The sequence below is a fragment of the Pituophis catenifer genome, unplaced genomic scaffold, assembly GCF_029215685.1.
Source record: "Pituophis catenifer annectens isolate HBS135680 unplaced genomic scaffold, rPitCat1.0.hap2 SCAF_2, whole genome shotgun sequence".
In the NCBI taxonomy this organism is placed as follows: Eukaryota; Metazoa; Chordata; class Lepidosauria; order Squamata; family Colubridae; genus Pituophis; species Pituophis catenifer.
In genome coordinates this window covers 140,522,236-140,535,660 of record NW_027256882.1, presented here as the reverse complement: position 1 = coordinate 140,535,660, position 13,425 = coordinate 140,522,236, and the positions used below count along the sequence as shown (strand labels likewise).

The window sequence follows — 13,425 nt, the reverse complement described above, 5'->3', positions numbered from 1 at the left end:
AGCATCATCAACAACATCAACAACATAGCAGATTGTATGGGAAGATTTATGAAGGGAAAAGAGGAGAAGCACTATTATGGACCCCCAAATTCCTCTGGGTCTTTACATTCTGATCCTCCACCCACCCCGCTTTTTTTTTTTTTAAATAGTAGCTTGTTAGCTCCTTTCCCACCACCTCTTCTCTAAGGGATGTCTCACAAGGCATTTAGCTTCTAATCCCAAAGTGTAAGAGGGATAAACTTTTGCACCGTGGTATGACTTTTTGGGAATTCAAAAACATCAAAATACAAACATTTAAATAATTTTAAAAGGGCCACCTCTTAATCATCTAGTACAGAGGTAGTTTGGAGGTTTCAGTCCTTTTTTCCCTAGGCTTCAAATTAGTTTTTTAAAAAATCTATAAGGAAAGGCAAAAACACACACACACAAAATCTCCAATCTGGAGAGAGTTCAAAATATTACAGGGCACCGGAGCATTCTAAAATAAAATGTTCATTTTCATGACTATGCCCAAAGTATACTTTGGTGTAGTGTGTACTGCATATATTGTGCTTTTTCAGTTTTATATTTATCGCTTTTATTCCTCCCTTTTTGTTGTAATTCTAAATTAGCCATCCAAGAATTGCAATTCGTAAGGTAGATGATAGATAGATAGATAGATAGATAGATAGATAGATAGATAGATAGATAGATAGATAGGCAGGCACCAGGCAGGCAGGCAGGCAGGCAGGCAGACAGATAGGCAGATACTGAAATTAAATGCTCAATTCCATAACTTGTCCAGCGAGATAAAGAAAATAAGATTTACAAAACAGACATTTAAATATGTAGTACAAATACTTGATTATAAGTAATTGCCCCTTTTTACAGAAATACAAGGCTTCCTAAGACATGGTCTTTTGCTTCAAATTTCTAGACTTCTCCAACTTCTCAGAGATTCCCAACATTAATCAGTGTCTGCTGAGACAATGAAAAAATTGATTTTTACTCAGCCTCCCCATGTTTTCCCTGTTTCTCTTTACAGTATTACAACACAACAGCATTTTCTATATATGGCACAGAGAATCTGGAATAGTCTGAATCTGAGTTTACATATATGACTAACAGCCATCCCTCACTGATGAAGATATCGACTATCTGATTCTGCAGATTGGTATTAAGATTACATTTATAACAATGAACTTTAAAATTAGAATAATTTTTTCTTTATTCTGTTGCACGCTTCCCAATCCTATCAGTATCATAGTCAAGAGAGAGGTAGGATTGATGTGGCACCTATTATTCATTTTAGACTGCTGCATATTCTTTTCTTCCTCCAACATCACTTCTCTTTACTGTCGTCCTCTGCTTTGGGCAGTGAGAAAACCTGGACTTCTCTTCAAACGAGACTATGCTCCTGGATCCACTTGATCTCTGGGTAGATCACTCTGATCAGCAGGCTCTCCAAGAGAATTCTCTGCTTCCTCATGGTAAAACTGTCCAGTCTTTGCATCTGTCAATGTCTATGGAGATTCTCAATCATCTTGAATAAGCACCTTTGGGGCACCTGTCATTATTTGTTTTGGCTCTTTTTGAACACAAATTTAGCACTTTTCCAGAATAGGGTTAAATATGTGTCAGCCAATGGCCAGATTCTGTTTGCAGATGGTTTAGTGCTGTTCTAGAAAAGTGTGTTTCAATCATGGTCTCCCTCTAAATGCACCTGCAGTTACATAAATACAGGGGGGTTCTTGACAAATACTTAAACCCATAGATCTAGCCATCTTTCAAAACTCATTAAGTCGCTTAGCTCTATCCTATGCCAAAGCAATTGCTTGATGGTTTTTCTGGACTGGTAACATTTGATGGCAGGAAAGATCAAAGGCTGGAGGATTCTTCTTAATATGTCCTGTATGCTATAAATAAGTACCGTACAATTGCCAACATTGTGCCTGCAGCAAATTAAGAGACCGCAAAGGAGAAGAGCAAATTTTATTCATGTATAGTTTTTTGCTGGCTCTAGGAATGGTAGATACCATTTTAACTCAGCCATGGGGAAATGACCTATGTTTGTTTGGTTCACTAAACCAAAGCTTAGTGAGCATGCTGGTTTCCAATTTTTCCAAGTTCATTGCAAATCTCTTGAGAGTTTAATTTGATCCCCCCTCCCCCCAATGCTTATCTCTGGAAAGGACCGCATTCATACATGCACATAGACACAGATTGGAGGAATCATGCCTGTCGGCAGCACTGAACCACGGATACGCCTTTCCCCCAATGCCTCCTTGGAGTAGCCCAAAGAAGGGCTTTTTGTATATGCTGTGCTCTTACCAATATATTGGTATCTCTTGGTATTCTGCAGCCCTGGTGGAAATGATAAAAACGTGTCAAAAAGAGAAAGACTGAGGCTAGTTGTGATTGGTGGGTTTTGTCTGCTATTGATTTGACACCGTAATATTGCTTTTCTCAAAATGGCATTCTCTATATGTGTTGCAACGGCAGCTCTCAGAAAGCTATTCTGGCTGAGAATTGTGTCAGTTAGATACACTGCCAACGTGACAAGTTGTGAAAGACTGATATCTCCTCCTTGGAAGAAGCTAACTTCATAGCTTTCCAACATACATTGACACTTTTGTTCCCGAAAGCATATTTTATTCATCAACACAAAACAGATTTTCTCCCTCTTTCTTAGGTAAGCAATGTTATCAACATGCAGAAAAAAAGAGTAAAACACAGTAAAGAAATTAAAGGCATGAGATAAGAGAAAGAAAGAGAAATTGTTATATCTGCTTTGCATTTAACACCATATCTCGCCATACCACATCTTTCTATCCTACAAATCTTGCTTGAAGTACAAGATTCATAGGTTGTCTTTTATACTTTTCACCTCTCTTTTGGAAAATGTCATTGGTTCCATCCAATCATGACTTTTTTTGGTCTGTCCTGGTCTTCTGCTGCATTTGTTCTCACTAATGATCAAACAATCTTCGTGTATTTTTTTTCCTATGAATTACTTCATTTTGTATTCAATCCACATTCATTCATCACTCTTAGAGTGCTGAAGCTACCTCTTCTTCTGTTTCTACAATGCACTTCATAAATTCTCCTTTTTCTTTGCATTTCACTTACTTTTTTGTTTCTTTTCACATACCCAGTGTTTCCATTTAACAAGATGGGAAGAAGTGTTCTCACACCATTTACCTTTCTATCAATAAACGCATGTCTTAAAATTTTTCCATGATTCCATTTCCCAATCTTTATTAAACGTTCCATCGAAGTAGACTAATTAATCCATTTGTTCTGGGTATTTTTCAGCTTCTATGTGTAACTTGCTATTATTCTGTTTTCCTATCAAACACAGCTTAAAGGTGTGCAATATCCCAACGATCATTTAATATATTTATGGATGCTTAAAGTTAACTGTGGAAGTATGTTGTTGACTGTATTACTCTATGAGTCTATGTTGGGTATAGTTTTTGCTGCATTGTTGACTGAATGATGTGCTATGAATGTTAGGTTGCGTGATGCAACAAGAGGTATGGATCTGAGGTACATGCATACTACCGTATGTACAGATCTGCATACAGATTTACAAACAACATACCTCTACAGCTACTACATCCATAAATACATTAAATAATTAAGAAAACATTACACATTATTCTTTATTCAAATGCTGATACATTGACTAAGCTTTTCATTAATTAGGACACATGCTTTGTTTCCATCATATAGTGCTCTTACTGCATTCAGCAATTGCTCTTCAAGTCCGTATTTGTGCAAAACATCCCATGCTTCCTACTTAATCACATGATCATACGCTTCCTCTAAGCCAAGCCAAGTACAGAAAGCATGCAGAGCACGGCTTCTGGAATTCATCCCAACTTCTTAGTAATAGCAAAGCTCCAGGTCACCTGCCTAGGAAGGAAGAGGGCTTAGAACGGAAAAGCTGAGATGGCAAATCTTCCTTCTGTGGTGTCGTTTCCATTCATTCTGCTGTGAGATTAATCTACCTCATACTTTCTTTTCCTGTAGTTGTGCTACTTTCACTCTCATTTGTTTCATTTCCTTTTCTTTCATACTCATTTTTTTAAATTGAGGTCCACTGTTTCATGTTCTCATCAACCTGGTATTCTTTGCTAATTCTCTAAATCTTTCATCATGAACAATCGAAGCAGTCATGCTTTTTAATTAATTCCTTTGCCATGAGTACACATGAACAGTGTCAGCACTTCAAGCTTCATTTACTCTAGTGCTGACATAAGAAGGAGAAGCGGAGGCGTCTGGAAAGGGACGTTTGACTTTTCACCTACTTATTTTCCCTGGAGATAATATCCCCTAGGAGATGAGATGGGAGGGTGGAAATTCCTTTGAGCTGGAGCAGTAGATTAGGGGTAGAATGACTTGGAAAATGGGCAATGAGTGCAGGGGAGTGGGGAACGGAAAGGGAGGGTTTTGGGTCTGGAAGTTAGTGTTGGCTACGATGAGCCAGGATTTAGAATGTCGTGCTTAATAAATGGGAGTTTTTATCAAAGACTTTGTTTGAAATGCAATTTATTTGAGACGACCTCAAAACTTGACAAACAGACTTATCCCTAAACTTCACATACAATTCTTATTTTCTATTTCTCCCCCCCCCCATCCCGTCCCCCATGGATCATATTCATTCAGAATGTTGGACAACTTTTCTTCCAAACTTTGTTTTTTCATTAACACCATTCTCTGCAGCAGGTCATACAGCTATTGCCAACTTGTGAATTGGTGATAGTTGACTTGGATTGAATTTAAAACTGATTGAACTATATTGAAAAAAAATGGAAGTGGCATGGAAGTGGCTTTCTGAAAACAAACTATAAAGCTGGTAGACAAGACAGGGAAAAAGGAGGAAGCAAAGTGGATTTAAAGCAATACAGAAGAAATATCTAGGTATTAAGATTAATTTGTTGTTTACAGGGAAGTTCTTTCCTCCAAGTTCTTATTTCAGAGAGCTTTCCCACAGAACGGCTGGTGTTAATGGCCCTGAGGGTTAGAGGGGAAGGAATATAGGTAGTCCTTGACTTACGACCACAATTGAGCCCAAAATTTCTGTTGCTAAGTGAGAAATTTCTTAAGTGAGTTTTTCCCCATTTTATGACATTTCTTGCCCAGGTTGTTAAGTGAATCGCTGCAGTTGATAAGTTAGCAACACGGTTGTTAAGTGAATCTGGCTTCCCCATTGACTTTGCTTGTCAGAAGGGGATCACATGGCCCTGGGATGCTGCAACGGTCATAAGTATGAACCAGTTGAATCTGAGTTTTGATCACATGATCATAGGGATGGTGCAAAGGCCGTAACTCTGAAAAACGGTCCTAAGTCACTTTTTTTCAGTGCTGTTCTAACTTCGAACCGACACCAAATGAACGTTAAGGTAAGTCGAGGACTACCTGTATTCCTATCAGGTCTGTTATAAAGCCACGGGTAAACAAAAAGGGTTTAGCACAATTGATAAATCCAGTCTGTTTTCAACCGATCAGGAAATGCAAGATTTCTCCTAATTCCCAGAGATGCATAATAGAGAAGTTGTCTGGAACCCATACAACAAAACCAGCTGCAGCTCTAATTGCAGAAACTGGCTCAGCTGTAGACAAGTTCATAAACAGACACCAAGGACATGCAGTCGTGTAAAAACTGTTGGAATTGTTTGGCTGACGATTCCTCTCCCCTCCCTTCCTTCATGCTCAGCACCAGAACTCCACATTTAGGAACAGGCAATGACAGTTTTTCTATAAATTGACAAAACACTAAACCTAAGGTTTCATGGCATCTGACAGGCAAAATTCCAACCATTTGTATGATAACCTTTTTTTAAAAAAGTAATAATTTTGCCACTAGCCATAAGAAACAAATTCCACATTAGATTGCTCAGGTTTCAAATGAACGTGGAAGTTACTATTGCCACTCACTTTTGTATAGGGGCATCTATACAATCTTCTCTCCATGACTTGTTTTGGTGTCCATCTGAGATCAACTCACCAAGGAAATTGGCATGCAAACAAATTAACATTAGCCCTTGGGCAGTGTGGCACTTCCTGATCCTACTTACTGTGTGCCAGCAACCATTTGGTTGATTCATCCAGATGTTCTGGATTATAGTTCCTACAGTCTCACTTAACGTTCCATAAGGCACGTGTCTGATGGGAACAGTGGTCAAACCCTTTGGAAGCAACAAGTTGGGAAAGAATATTAACAAATAATTATACCAGGCTTGTGAAGACAGCTGCAATTTTACACAGCAGTTTGTGCAGTTAAAACTAACCCGAACAAGGATTTCTTGAGAGGCATGCCTTCTCAATATAGGACAATTTGGACTGATCCTCTTGTCTGCATGTGGCTATTTATTTTGGTGGAGGTAAATTTCAGAATGATTCATTGTGAATGGTTAAGGTAGAAGATCGTTTCTTTTACTTTTAAAGCTCCAGGTTAGAGCACAATGTGCAAAACTGGTAATTATTATCTATCTATCACTCAGTTGTATCTGTTTTTCTGCCTGGGTAAGTCCCTGCAGTTTTCTTGGCAAGGTATTTCAGAAGTAGTTTGCCATGGCCTCCTTCTTAGAGCTGAGAGAAAATGACTGGCCCAAGATCACTCAACTGGCTTTGTGTGCCTAAAGTGAGATTAAAACTCATAGTCTCCCGGTTTCTAATCTAACCATCACATCAGACTGGTTCTACATCAGTATGTATGTATGTATGTATGTATGTATGTATGGATGGATGGATGGATGGATGGATGTATACTGTATATATACAGATGTATATGACTCTTTTTATACACACCTATATATATGATTGAATTTGGATAGGGAAATATATAATCCATAATATAGTCCCTAATACTTTCACCAACATCAAAAAGGAGAGTCAGAAAGCTGGGATCCCGGATAAGGCAAGTTTTCCTGCCAATGGAAGAACCATCCCGTCCAACTCGAACACCAAAAACTCTCTGCTCTACAGCTATTCCTCCTGCATCACAATTCAGCCAGAAGTTAATTGGCTCAGCCACCAAAAAAAGGACAACTTTGGAAGCCAGAGACATGGTACCCATGTTACGTGCAGTCTGTGTGGATGTGCTTTTAGAAACCAAGTGATCTGTATTCTTGGCTTCACTAGGACCAAAGTGAGCAACAAAGGAGTAGCTTTTGCTAGAGATCTGAGTTCTGTAATCAAGAAACCTCTAAGGCTCTCAGGATCTTTTAGTGTGTGTTTTTTTTTCAGGGTATCTACTGATTTCCATTGTTTCTCTTTTGTTTTTAAAAGTAAGATTTTAGGCCTCATGAATTAGAGAGTTCTACAAAGAATAAGTTAAGACATATGAAGGCTGTCTGCAATAGTTTTCTGATTAGAAGAAATTGTGGCATGTATGTTTCTTTTCTTTCTTTTTTTTTTTTTTTGCTTTTGGCTTTTATATCTTATCTTTCCATGTTTAATATACGTATTGGTCCTCCTAGATCTTTTCTTAATTTTCTCGTTCATATATCATGCTCAAGAAATGTGAGAATAAAATATGTAAACATCTGAATAGAATAAAATATATAAACTGTTACTCCCAGAGGATTTTATGTGCAAATGATTTCTTTTCATGGAAAAAATAACATTTTATTCCCTGTGAATTGCCATACATCACTGCCATGAAACGGTAGTTATTGGACTCTGATTCAGAAATTGGCAATCTTATATACCTTAGATATTGTGGTTGTACAATTTAGGCTGTAAGCATGGAATTTCAGTTTGTTTTACACCAGCCAAAAGATCAGAAAAAGAGAAGCACTCAACTCTCCTGGACTCTTAAAATAACATTAACAAGAATAATGATTCGTGTATGTTTCATTTTTCTATGGGAAACAAAGCAAGGACATTTTTCCAAATCAATTTAAATCCATCTATAATTTCTTTGGTTTGCTGATAATATAATTCAGTTATTATCATTTTAAATTGCTAACTTATTTCTTCTTTTTAAGTTTGTTCTCGATGCTAAGGAATGGACAATTTACCATAATGCATTAAATGGGTTGGATTCATCTATTCAAGCAGCAATTGTCTTTTATAAACTACAGGAACACTAAGAAGTGTATTTTTTTCCTACAGTTGTAACAGAGATCAACTCCTGCTCCTGTAGCATTAAAATCAACCCTAACATCAGAAATTATGCAGGTTTCTTGCCTTTGATCTTCATGTCACAAAAAAAAAAAAAAACTTGGTTTCTTCCTACTGGGAGACTTTAGAGCTTAAAAAAATCACAGTTAAAAATTTGATGATGGCGATGACCAAGAGCAAAAGAACATGTATTCACATCAATTTGATTATGAATATCTTTGCTAGCTTTGGAGAGGGGGATAATCTGCTGTATTTCTATATCTCTTCTGCATATGAAACAACAGATAATTTTCCTAGTGTTGTGATGGGAAAAACTCAAGGTTATGTGATGGAATTCTGTTATAGCAGAAAACTAGGACAAATATAAAAGTTATGCATCCTGCAAGTCATGTTGCTGTTAGGCAAACCAACTGAGGTAATTATTACTCAGTTACTGCGGGCGATCAAAGTATTGTTTGTAGCTTTCAGCTCACCATTGCTAACAGGGTGCAATTTTGAATTCATCACTCAATATAAGCTGTTCTTCTCCATTAAAAAGAGAAAGACAGCACAAAGGAAAATCCCATGTATGAAGGTTTTTTGAATATTGATGTGGGGTTTCTTTTTTAAAAGAAATTCCAGAAGTACAAAACTTAAATTCCTAGGTTCATTGAAAGAAAGCTCTTGTTTTGTAGCACCGATTTTCCTGAGAAACAGCAATGAATTAAGCTGGTAGCTGTATAAAACTTTTAATAACCACATCTATGTAGTCAGCTAAGACATATTACTGTAGAAACAAATTGTGCACACACACAAGTGCTTCAAATATTATCTGCTGGAAATTGTGTGGTTGACTTTGTACTCTTGTTTCCCTTGGAGGATCAGCATTGTCCTATGGGCCTGTGGAAATAAGATTCTATTAGGAACACATGTTTTCAGATAGACTACCCACCTCTGGGTACCCTCAGAAAAATATCCTTTGCGCTTTGAAAACAAAAGGTACTGAGTTAACTTCACAGTGGCATTTGGATTTTTTTTTTTATTTGAATTCTAGGAAAAGGAAATACTGCATGCATATAGTTCAGTTGTTTATAGGAACTTGAGTGTCCAGCGGAAGAAATGAGGAAAACATGAGATGAAGGATATACAATAATTTCACTGTTCATATGTAGGAGATGAGCAAGCTAAGCTGAGTTGGAAGGCGGGGTTAAATGTGTCAGCAGTTTGGAATCTTTGCGCTTCCACAAGAGACCTAAGTTCAACCTTCTGGGAATTCCATTGACCCTTAGGACTAGTTTAGCTTTGACCATTAATTGACCAGACTCTTGTGTGTAGGTAGTAATAATAAACTCTTCAGTGCTTTATGCTCAGTGAGTGTTCCTGACTCTGTCCTGACATTGCATTATATTCCTGCGCATTTTTTTTTAAAAAGCACTACAGAACATTTAAATCTGCAAAAAGTTTTCTTAAACAGATTATTTTTTTTAAGATGAGGAGCAGAATGGAAGCCATGCCCACGAAGACAAAATCTATGGGTTGATGACTAAAGACAATATTGTTGTCTGGATGGTCAATCTAATAACTGCATAAGAGTCATTCTGTAGCCAAATGAAAAAGTTACCTCATAAGGTTTGGTTTATCATACCCCAAAATTCAGCTCTGAGATGAAAGAGGAAGGCATTTTCAATAATGTTGGGCACTTTATATTTAAGCAGGTAATTGTCATAATTCCTTAGGTAGATGGTAAAAGCGTAAGAGGAAGATGGTTAAATAAAGATAGATAGATAGATAGATAGATAGATAGATAGATAGATAGATAGATAGATGATAGATAGATAGATAGATAGATAGATAGATAGATAGATAGATAGATAAAAATATGAACTAAATAACACCCTCAGATTCACCTTGAAAAATTTGTAAAGCAAAGTATAAAATGAGATTGATTTTTAGGAATGAGTTTTATTTTTACGGCTGAAAAGCTCTGAGTTTTATCGATGGACAGCACTCAAAACAGATTACCTTGAAAAGTTGATCTCAGGTCTCACTGATCTGATTGGACTGATTTAAATCAGGAAAGAAAGATTTGAAAGATATTCTCTAAGTACTATCACCTAATGGCACAGAAGTAAATGAAACATAATGAGCATATTCTCTGTCTGTGTGCTGCTGAAATTTATAGAAGCTATGGGACAGCTGTTGCACAAATCACACATGCAACAAGTCTTCTGCTAAACTAGATGGGGGATATTCAGGGACATGCTTGCTTTCCTTATGGGCTTTTCTCTTGTGTGTCAAAGAAGGCAGGTTGATGTACCTGAGAAATATTTCTTGTACGCCATAAACACTTCAGATCCTAGGTCCTTTATCAAGGGCTCTGAAAACTCTGCCATTTCTCAATCAGGTCTCAGGCACTTTGAGGAACACCTCTATTTGATTTTTCAATCATTTGTGACTAGACAAAAATGGAGGTCAGTTAATGAGATCTACTACACAAAGAAAGCCTCACGCTATTTCAGGTAGCAGCCCGTCCATTCCCACACAGAAGCCTGTAATCTGGTGGCTACTCAGTAAGACGGTATCCTCCCAGTGCTCTCCAGTTATCGGAAAACAAGCTTTTTTCCTCTCCAGGATGTGTTTTCCTATCCTTTGGAAAGACTGATTCCCCACCAGGCTGTCAGTGAATCCTGAGAGTTCCCAAAAGCAGGTGTAAGCCGCTTTAGCTGAGGCTGATGTGGGCTAAGTTACCCCACCTTTGCAACAACTTGCTAATTCAAAAAGAGGTTTTGTGGCAGGACTCAAGAGTGTCTTTCTTGTCAAAAGAATCAGCAGCAGAAATGCTAACTGAGTCCCTAACATTATTGTACAGACTAAAGAGACTCAGTTTAACACTCAACTAGCTGACAGCTGCAACAAAGCTCCGAGAGACTCTATGGCTGCTCACTTTGCTGAATGTCCTTCATTCTTAAATCCTAGCCCAGCTCTTACCGATAATACCTCTTGGATTCAAATCCCCTTTGTACAATTGAGGTAATCTGTACTTTTCCCAGCTCAGACACCAGTCCCATGCATACTGTACCTCATATTAAAGCTATGATTTGTGGACTGAGCCTGTAAGTGTCAAGGTTCATACATCACATAAACTGAAATTTACAATTTACAGTGACTGGATTCAAGCAACATGCCAAACACATTATGTTACAGTTTTATTACATTTCATGAACCGATCAGTGCACTGATGAAAATCAAGAATTGTTACAGAGTAATGAAATTAAAATGTATGCCCTTTTCATTCAGGTACACAGATGTAGTGAAGGATAGGAAGATGACTGCCAAAAAGGTCTAGAAAATCAAATGTCAAAAAATCTCCAGAAACTATGACAAATACTGCCATTGCCCCCATTGTGCAGCCAGCCAATTAAGCAAATACAAGCACATTTCCCAGCTTCAAGATAGACGAACGATTAGGCACATATAAGCCTGTTACTGAAATGGGAGAGAAGCATTGCCCGGCTAAGGGCAGCTCCACAAAGCAAAAAAGGATGAACTTATTACCTTGACGGATGGAGACGTATCTGCCATTGGAAGCCATGAAAACCACTTGTGGATGACTCTCTTCCAGATCAAAGAGTTCATCTTTCCCTGGCTTGGAGCTCCTGCCAGATTTTAGAGTGCCCGTAGGTCCCACCGGTGCTAGGTATTTCCCATCACAATCCTTGAAGGCCAACTTCCCTGCCTTGAATTCCAGGGTATAACCTGAATGGCGGTCAGGCTCCTGGACCAAGGTGCCATCGTTGCGCAGGTAGCGATTGTCGCAGGTTCGTAGGCAATACTTCTTGTTCTGGAAGGTAAGGGTGATAAGCGAATCCACACCCCAAGGGATGTTGCTGTCTATAGAGATCTCGTCCTCTTGGGCACTGAGGTGAGCATACCTTCGCCTGCTAACGCTCAAAAGATTAGCTTGGGGGTGGATGGCCAAGTGCACAATCCAGAGCTCAGTTTCAGTAATGGTTTGGGCGAAACAGGACAACCTGTCTTCAGAACCACCAAAGAAGCGCTTGTACGGTTCTGACTGGAGCGCCCAGCGTCCGTCTGACTGAGTGACAATGATAAAACACCCATCTGTTTCTGGCTTCTCAGCTTCACAGGAGACCTTGCCATCCTTGTCGGCAGACAGGTACCTACCTAGGTGGCTCTTTAAGAAGACCACCGAGCTGTGTCCGTCCTGTTCCAGGCTCCATATTTGCTTCCTTTTCAGACTTGGTGCCGAGGCATTGATTTTATAGCCAAAGTGCTCTGCTGTTAAATAGCGATTATCAGAGTTGATTAAGCCAAACTGGATCTTCAAGGCCTGGTGGATCCCATTGGTTGGCATCTTTAGTCTAGACAGCAAACAATCCTAAAGACTGGGGTGAAAGTCAAGTTTTCCCAGTTACTAATAAGTATGAAAGTTATGCCCAGCTTCACAATTGAGGAATCTGGATTAAAACAAATAAGCGTTTACATCTCAGTCAAAGCCACGGGTGACCTGCAAATGCCCCAGTGCCAGGTCCGTCTGCAGCAGCTTTTCCTTCATCTAATCTGCAGCCCATAAAACCAATCTTGTTCATTACTTTTTCCCCGCCCTCCACACCTCCTCGAGCTGGCAGCATTGCTCTCTCCTGCACTGCTCACATTGACTTCTCCTCCTCCTCCTCCTCTGCACCGCACAGCAGGGATGGAGGGGGGGGGAAGTAGGCACTTAGCACTGCACCAGCCTTGCTTAATTAGCACAGCTAGGATTACAAAGCTTTCAATGAGCTGCCAGCCTCCTGTAACCAATAGTGGAGCTTCTAGATAAAAGCCACAACGAAAAGGGGTTGACAGGTGGCACAATAGCCTTTTGATCAGCTATGTTCTTCAGTGGGATCTTGTATTCTACAATAGTGGCGTTCTGCATTATAGCTCCGTCTCTTTTCCTTTGCTGTCTCAGTATCTCTAAATGTTTCATAGATTCCCTACCTAACTCTTTCACATCTCAGGGCTACAGTACCTTGCAACCAAACCTGCTGCCTTCCTGGCTGATTTTCTCCGCGGAAGATTTATTCCTCTTTGTCTCTGTGTAAAGTTACATGGTTCTCTGATTCCATGTGGTAGGTCACCTTCGAGCTGAATGCCTCTTTGGTTCAGCTTCTAATCTCCTTAACAATTAAAAGGGCCTTTCTATTAGTATAATTCTTTTATCCTCCTTCAGATTCTTTGCCTCCATCTGTTAAGTAGCCCCAAATCCGTAGCTCCTTTAAAAGGAAAGTGGCAGGATCCCTTAAGTTTAAGGAAATGGTCTACCCAGAAGTT

At 39.0% G+C, this 13,425-nt stretch overlaps 1 protein-coding gene across 1 annotated transcript in view; it reads right to left on the bottom strand.

Moving 5' to 3' along the window:
• The window catches only part of FSCN2 (fascin actin-bundling protein 2, retinal), a 28,895-nt gene extending 16,429 nt beyond the window's left edge, over positions 1-12,466 (bottom strand). Inside the window, exon 1 of the mRNA XM_070934716.1 lies at positions 11,647-12,466. Coding sequence (XP_070790817.1) covers positions 11,647-12,466 — 820 coding nt within the window. The remainder of the gene's footprint in view (positions 1-11,646) is intronic.
• Positions 12,467-13,425: the final 959 nt, after the last annotated feature.